General features: G+C 47.2%; 1 protein-coding gene across 1 annotated transcript; it reads right to left on the bottom strand.

Moving 5' to 3' along the window:
- Positions 1-220: 220 nt before the first annotated feature.
- Positions 221-2,647, bottom strand: LOC8037886 (adenine phosphoribosyltransferase). Its single transcript, XM_029978921.3, has 4 exons — positions 2,233-2,647; positions 1,517-1,754; positions 1,329-1,407; positions 221-687 (listed from the first exon to the last, which is right to left on the bottom strand). The coding sequence occupies exons 1-4, from the start codon at positions 2,307-2,309 to the stop codon at positions 542-544; spliced, it is 540 nt and encodes a 179-aa protein (XP_029834781.1). The 5' UTR covers positions 2,310-2,647; the 3' UTR covers positions 221-541.
- Between the last annotated feature and the right edge of the window lie 3,998 nt (positions 2,648-6,645).

Here is a 6,645-nt window from a genome sequence, read left to right as displayed (position 1 = left end):
CGCAATCCCCAACATGCGAGCCTGGAAATTTGGGAGTTCTTCAACACATTTTACCTGGCAGGTGGACAACACATGCCTCCAGCATCACTCCACAGGATTTTTTCTGATGGAGCTATGCCAAGGATGCAGTGTATAGCATGCAAGTTCCAGATATGCGGATTCTACAAACATGCATCGTGAATGCAATTAAAACTTTTTTTTTTTTTTAGGAACAAAGCTGTCGGTGAGTAGAAGTATGTTTTATTGCATACATAGTTACAACCACCACCTCTCCAAAACCTGGCTTTTTTTTTTTTTTTTTTTTTTTTTTTTTTTAAAGCTGCAAAGCTACAAAAATGCAAAAAAAAAAAAAAAAAAAAAACCAATATAGAAGTTGAAAACAACCTTTGGTTTCAATAACATCTTTCTTCTAAAAGCAGTCTTAAACACCTTGGTAGCCTGAGAACTGCAGGAATATTTTCCAAACCGTAGTCCAAAATAGCCAGAATTGGAAGCCTAAAACTCGTTAAAAAAAAAAGAACCTTGTGTGCATTCATTCCATTTACGAAGCTGACATCTTCTCAAGAGAGTAAAATGGAGCAGTCACTTTCTGGCGACCACCGAGTTCTTCTAGTTCCACTATCACCATGCATAGTGATACGGTGGCACCCACAGAGTGCAACAGGGAGGTGGTTGCTTGCATACTCCCTGAGAAACGGAGAAAGGAGACGAAAATAAATGACCCTTGCATTAAGCCTTGCAGGTAGCATACGAAAATGGCCCAATTCCAATCAAATGGTTAATATTTTCTACATCTCATCTTGACTACCTATTCAGTATCGGACAACCTCAGCACCAGAAAGCATGCTAAAAAAGAGGGTTACATATGATGACAATCGCAGTGTTTCTGGTAATGTCTTACAATAAATTATGTCAATTTGTTTGCAACACTACTATGATGGTAATGTAAACAGGTGCAACACTTTTCTGCAGGGGATATATTTTCTATCTAAAATAGCATATGCAAATAATTTCAAAAAAGGCGGAAGCTCTAGAAAACAAGCAGGAGTTTATGCACCAATTTGTCTTTGGTTATTAAATAAATGTGTTTCAAAGCAAAAAGAAGTCCCAAGATGAACCACATTGGACTATGAACCATTCCAGCCAATCTAAAAATCATGTCGTAACACTCACGGTGCTGGATTGTCTGGGGTGGTTTGTAGCGTCAGATAAGGTTCGTCTTAGTGTGAAAGGAGCGTAGTAAAGTGATGAAATGCAGCGAAAACAGTGCCAAAACAAAAATTGATGAAGAAAAAGCAAAGCAAGAGACAGATGCACCTGGGACTCACCTCCAGTGGCTAACAGATCGTCAACAATGACAACCTTGCGACCCTTGAGAAAGCCGTCTTCCTGGACTTCCAGTTTGTCCTTTGAAAATAAAGGGAGAACTCTTTCAAAGATGCGTTTAGAGACAGGTGTTCTCGTTCAGTGTTCAAATGGGCATTCAAGAATAAGAACCAGTAGCTGCAGTGCTTACTTCACCATATTCCAACGTGTAGGCCTGGCTCTTCACCGTGCCGGGGAGCTTGCCAGGTTTGCGCACAGGCACGAAAGCCACGTTGAGAGCCAGTGCGAGAGCAGGTGCAATGATGAAGCCTCGAGCCTCAATGCCCACAACTGCCGACACATCTGGCACGGAGCTTCGGACTTGCTCGGCAAGAACGTCGATCAACTTACGAAAAACGTCCGGATTGTGGAATATGGGAAGTACATCCCTTGGGAAGAAGAAAAACAAGAAAGATTACCGTCAAAAAGAATTCTTAATATTACCAGCATCTATGATTAAGCAGATTACTTCTCGGATTTCTTTCCCGACTTGTGACGGTAAGGTAAAAGTAGGTCATCCGGTGAAAATAAAAGGAAGTTTGGTAGATGTAAAAATGTAGGCGTGTGGTCCAAACTGTGCATCCAGAAGCACTTAGTTCATCGTTTGTTTGTGTCCTCTTCCAACCCTCTTTTTGAGATCCTACACACGTTATCAGTTGACGCTTCGCTCTTTGGCGAGTCCCCGCTTTGCCGAGACTAATACTTATCGGAATTATCTGTAAAGGCGCGACCGCGGAGAGCTTCCCACAATTTAGGCTTACAAACATCTACCAAAGAAAACACAAACGACTCAATTCTTGCAGCCGATTCCACACCCCGCAGCCCGAACGACAAGCTCGGACGTGCAGTATGACTGGTGAGACTTACCGAAAGAGGATACCTTTCTTGGGGAAATCTTTGAATGAGCGTATCGCACGGCGTATATCTTCCACTCTGGGATCCATCTCTTTCAGGCGCAAGTCCAGAGGTACTGGCCGTCACAGAGTAAAGCCGACAAAGATTCTAAAACCTAATTCAAAAGACTATGGCGAGTTTAAACTTTCCGGGCACTTCCTAAAACCCGAATCTTCGTACCCCAGAGAAGAAAGTGTTCAGAGAGAGAGAAAGTGCAACCTCACACCCCACGGAGAGGGAGATGGGAGATGGCGCGATCGACGAAAGAGCGAGCGAGCGATCCAGCCAGCTCAGTGAACGACTTGGATTGGATTCGGACGGCTGTCGTTTAAATCTATGTTCAAACCGTTCAAACCCAACCCAAATCGGCTGGAATCAGCGGTAGGTTAGCAGCTCCTTGTTCTCAAAGAAAGATTACACAATCGAATCTGACCATAAAATATTAAAGGGCAAATATTCCATATGTAAAGATATATGTGGTATCATCAACATTGTTTTATGGATCTTGTTTTTCCAGTGAAACATCTCGACTCGAGCTGCTTCGTGTGTCAAAATGCGTGAACTTTTGAAATGGAGTAGCTTTTTTATTGTGCTATTCTTTTTCCACCAGAAAAGCTACACTCGGAAGAGAGGCATCTAGTGTGGAATCTTGTTAGTTCAAACTCTTAAAGGGCCCCTGCAATCATATTTAAGCGTCTACCTTTTTTGCGGTTTCCCCGTCTCTTGGAGTTCAGGCAAGCCAACGAGGCAAGCCAGCGGCCATGGAGAGAGTAACTAAATATCCGGACGACGCGGAAACCTCCTCCACCTACGGGGGCGACCCACGGTGCCGAAAATGTGCGAAATGTGAAGTCTTTGGTCCTGGGCTTACTGCTAGTCAGAGCCGCGAAAAGCTTCTTTTTAGTCGAAATACAAAAATTAAGTGGCGCGAACCGTTTCAATTATTTATAAAAGTAGTTTTTGTTCAGTATTTTAGTTTGGAAAATGCAGTTTATAAAGTATGGAAACAAGAAATGACCCGTCGACACACCCGCCACCAAACGGTGGAAAAGGCGGCGCATACAAGAAAGGTGTAGTGGGATCAGGCACCGACGAGCGGCGAACATGGAAAGATCCTGAATGTATGCGGCGGTGCTGCGGTCGTACGCGGGCTGCGTATAGACCTTTCCAGCGGCAGTCTCGAACGAAGCGATTTACAGCGCGTGTCCCTGGTTTTGAGAGTGTGCGTCAGAGTTGCCCGACTGCGCTGAGCTGTGGAGTTTCTCGTCAGTAGGCTGTGGCAGCCTGCGTTGGGCGCAATTCCGGACGCTGGTGGCGGCTGAATTGCCGCGTTTTCTTTTTTATCTTGTGTTCTGTGCCGAGCATAATTTATAGATGTCTTTAAGAAAGCAGTTCTCTGTTTTTAGGAACAAAAACAAAAAAATGAAAGCTGTTTTGGTGAGTCCGTGCGCGACAGAACAAATGCAACTGGAATGTTTGTTTCATTTTATGTTCATTGTTTTACGGCACCGTTAATTCAGCCGTGTCAATCTATAAAGGTCAAAATATTTTTGACCACACAGGATATCCGTACTGCAGGGATATTCCCCGCCCACAACATAAAATTCAATGAATCTCATCAATCGAACAAAAAATGTATTGTACGTACCCCTCGGTGCCGCGTTATCCGAACAGGATTTGAGAAAGGTCTCAAATAACACAGCATGTCCAATATACAGTGTCGACGATAGTCACTTCACGACGATCGGACGGAATCTGGCGTGTTTTGGGGAACATGCAGAAGAGAGCTCCTTTTTTTGCACAGCTTCATAGCAAATGAACGAACGTGCTTATTGTGTCGCCACACCCCGGACCCGACCCTATCAGCTAGTTTTTGCGAAGACCCGGAACACAGCCTGGAAGGCTTTTTGGAGATTATCTCGACGGAAATAATCCTCCAAGAACGTCGAACTGCCTGCGTCGCGGGCTGCTTGACGTTCGCTCTCTTCGTTCGTTTCCTGCGAAAGCCGAGCAGGCTATGAGCCCTGGTATTCCCTGGTTCTCACTGTGGAAGATAACATACAAAGGGTAAGCATCCTAAACAGGCGAATAAAATAAAAACTTCCAAGAAAAGCCGGCGAACTCCGAATGCAGAATGCAGGTGGGGGTCACGCTGACCGGGTTTCCACAGCTCAGGTGGGTGCCAGAAATTTCTGGCTGATAGGGGTCGCTCGATACACAAAATGGCGGCGGCCAGAGCGCTCTTTTTGGAAAGGTCTATACACCTTTTCCGTCTAACCTCGACCCAGCGCGTAACGTGCGTAGCCTCGACTCGGCGACTCGGCGCACAGCGGGAATAGTTCTTCCGGTTCTAACACTTCCGGTATGCGGGAGCAGGCCTAGCCGGCTGGCAAGATGCTGAAGTGGTGCGCGTTAAATGGGTTTTGAAGCCCTTGACAGCAAAGTGAGTTGTAATAACGTGGGTTATACGTCGATGTATCATGTCCGCGCATATTTGGTCATCGGGCTGCCACTGCGCAGTCGTTGGCTGCAGCAGCAATTTCCGAAAACGGAAGATAGCGCGCGACGAATTGTGCACCGAACACAAGAAGCCGCAAAGCGAATGCGGCTGTAACGTATACATTTTGCATCGCTTCCCCGCTGATATCAGCGGGGAAGCTCTGCAATATCAGCACATAAAAAAAAAAGCAAATAGGCAGTATAGAAACGGACATCTACAAGTGCAGTAACAGGCCTCGATAAGACAAATGCAGAACGAATTTTGCAGCTTGTGGTGCAAATGTAAGACCCTGGGTGTAATGATTGTTATTGTCTACTCATGTTTTGCTTTTCATTCCGTTCATTCCTACGAGGATGTGCACTATAATTTTGTGTGTTGCTCGGTAGCGACGCCCGTTAAAGTACGTTAATGGAAACAATACAAAAAGAGGGCGCAAAATCGTCGTCGTCCTCCCCCCCCCCCCCCCCCCCCCCTTTCACCCCCATCTCCTGAATAGTTCCGAAGCATCTGGGCGTCATACGAAGTAGAGATGTCCCGGTACTAGCGATCGTACCTCGACGGTGCACCATAACAATAAACCGTTCGGCCCGCGTCGCCAACTCCCATTGTGAGTATTTCTACGATTAAACGATGATACTTCTATGCCCAGGGTCGCCCTCGCTCGCGCATAGAAACCCTCCGTTAGTCATTCGCAGAAGGCAGTCATTCTTCACAAACAACAACACGCGAAGAGTAAACACTGGTAAACGTCCTCAGGAAAAGTGAACATGCCTCCGATTTCGATTACCGGCGACGCTGGCGACGAACCTCTCGGTGCTGCTGGCGCAACAACGGGCGCCATGAGGGCGAATAAACACGCCAGAACACAAGAGTAATTCACACTTTCAATAACAAACAAATTAAGAACTCACTAAAAGGAAAACAATGAAGATACGATGCACGGGGTCAATGGGGACAACGCGGGAGCTAGGAACAACGCTGCTCTCCGCATACCAAAATGGGCGCACAACAACCGTACGCCAGACGCCAGACGGCGCGGCTGTCGCTGCAACACGCAAGATGGCGACGACTACGCGGAAAAGGTGTATAAGCAAACCATATCCCGTACAGCACCTGACCACGCCCCCTTGTCACGTGACATGACGTCACTTCCGCTAAGGCAATTTGTCATGTCACGTGACCTGACGTCACTTCCGCTCCAAACCGAAACCAGTTGTTTTATTGGTTAGCGAATTGTCACGTGACATGACGTCACTCGCGCCGCTGTGGCAAGGTAAACATGGCGCCCGCCGTCGCCTGAAGCACGAAGCCTACACGGTTGATCATCGGTGCAGTCGCGGCTGAAGCCAGAAACGCTTGAGACGGGAAGCCTACGCGATCGACGCAGTCGCGGCTGAGACGCTGTGAACGCGGTGACGCGAGGGACTCAACACTTGGTGACGCAACTACGCGACGACCGCAGTATGCGACGTCTCGCATCGTGCTTCTGCACAGGAGTGCGTAAAAGGCGCAAGTACTTCTCTTAGCGTTCTCAACTCGTCGCTTGATAAGAGCGAAGCAAGGTTACTACCAACGCCTACCGCTGGTTTCCGAAGTCGAGCCTTCGGTTTCCAACGTCGGGTCTCGATGTCGCCGCTATTCTTGCCGCGCAGGTTCGTCGCCGACGCGGCGGATGTGAACCATGTCATGCATGAACGCTTGCCTTTTTCGATACGAAAATATGCTCTGTTGTCACGAACGCTTACGCCGACCCACAAGCTGAATTTGAAGTATTGCCAGCATTTTTATTTCGCTTGTACGTTGTCATCGCATCACCGTTACTCGCGGCGACGCAGATCTTCGTGCTTGCCTTCTAGCGGTGCCGCGGCTCTCCCGACCCAAAATAA

Source organism: Ixodes scapularis, unplaced genomic scaffold (genome assembly GCF_016920785.2).
Source record: "Ixodes scapularis isolate PalLabHiFi unplaced genomic scaffold, ASM1692078v2 PGA_scaffold9__187_contigs__length_104089568, whole genome shotgun sequence".
NCBI lineage: Eukaryota > Metazoa > Arthropoda > Arachnida > Ixodida > Ixodidae > Ixodes > Ixodes scapularis.
The sequence above is the reverse complement of the archived record's forward strand: the minus strand, read 5'-3'. Positions and strand labels throughout refer to the sequence as shown.

Bases quoted from the DNA above. Each gene is read 5' to 3' on its own strand.
- LOC8037886 (XM_029978921.3), bottom strand. From the start codon at position 2,309: ATGGATCCCAGAGTGGAAGATATACGCCGTGCGATACGCTCATTCAAA. The intron at 1,408-1,516 runs GTAAGCACTGCA...TTATTTTCAAAG, and splicing joins ACACGTTGGAATATGGTGAA to GACAAACTGGAAGTCCAGGA. The intron at 688-1,328 runs GTGAGTCCCAGG...TCCGTTTCTCAG, and splicing joins CGATCTGTTAGCCACTGGAG to GGAGTATGCAAGCAACCACC.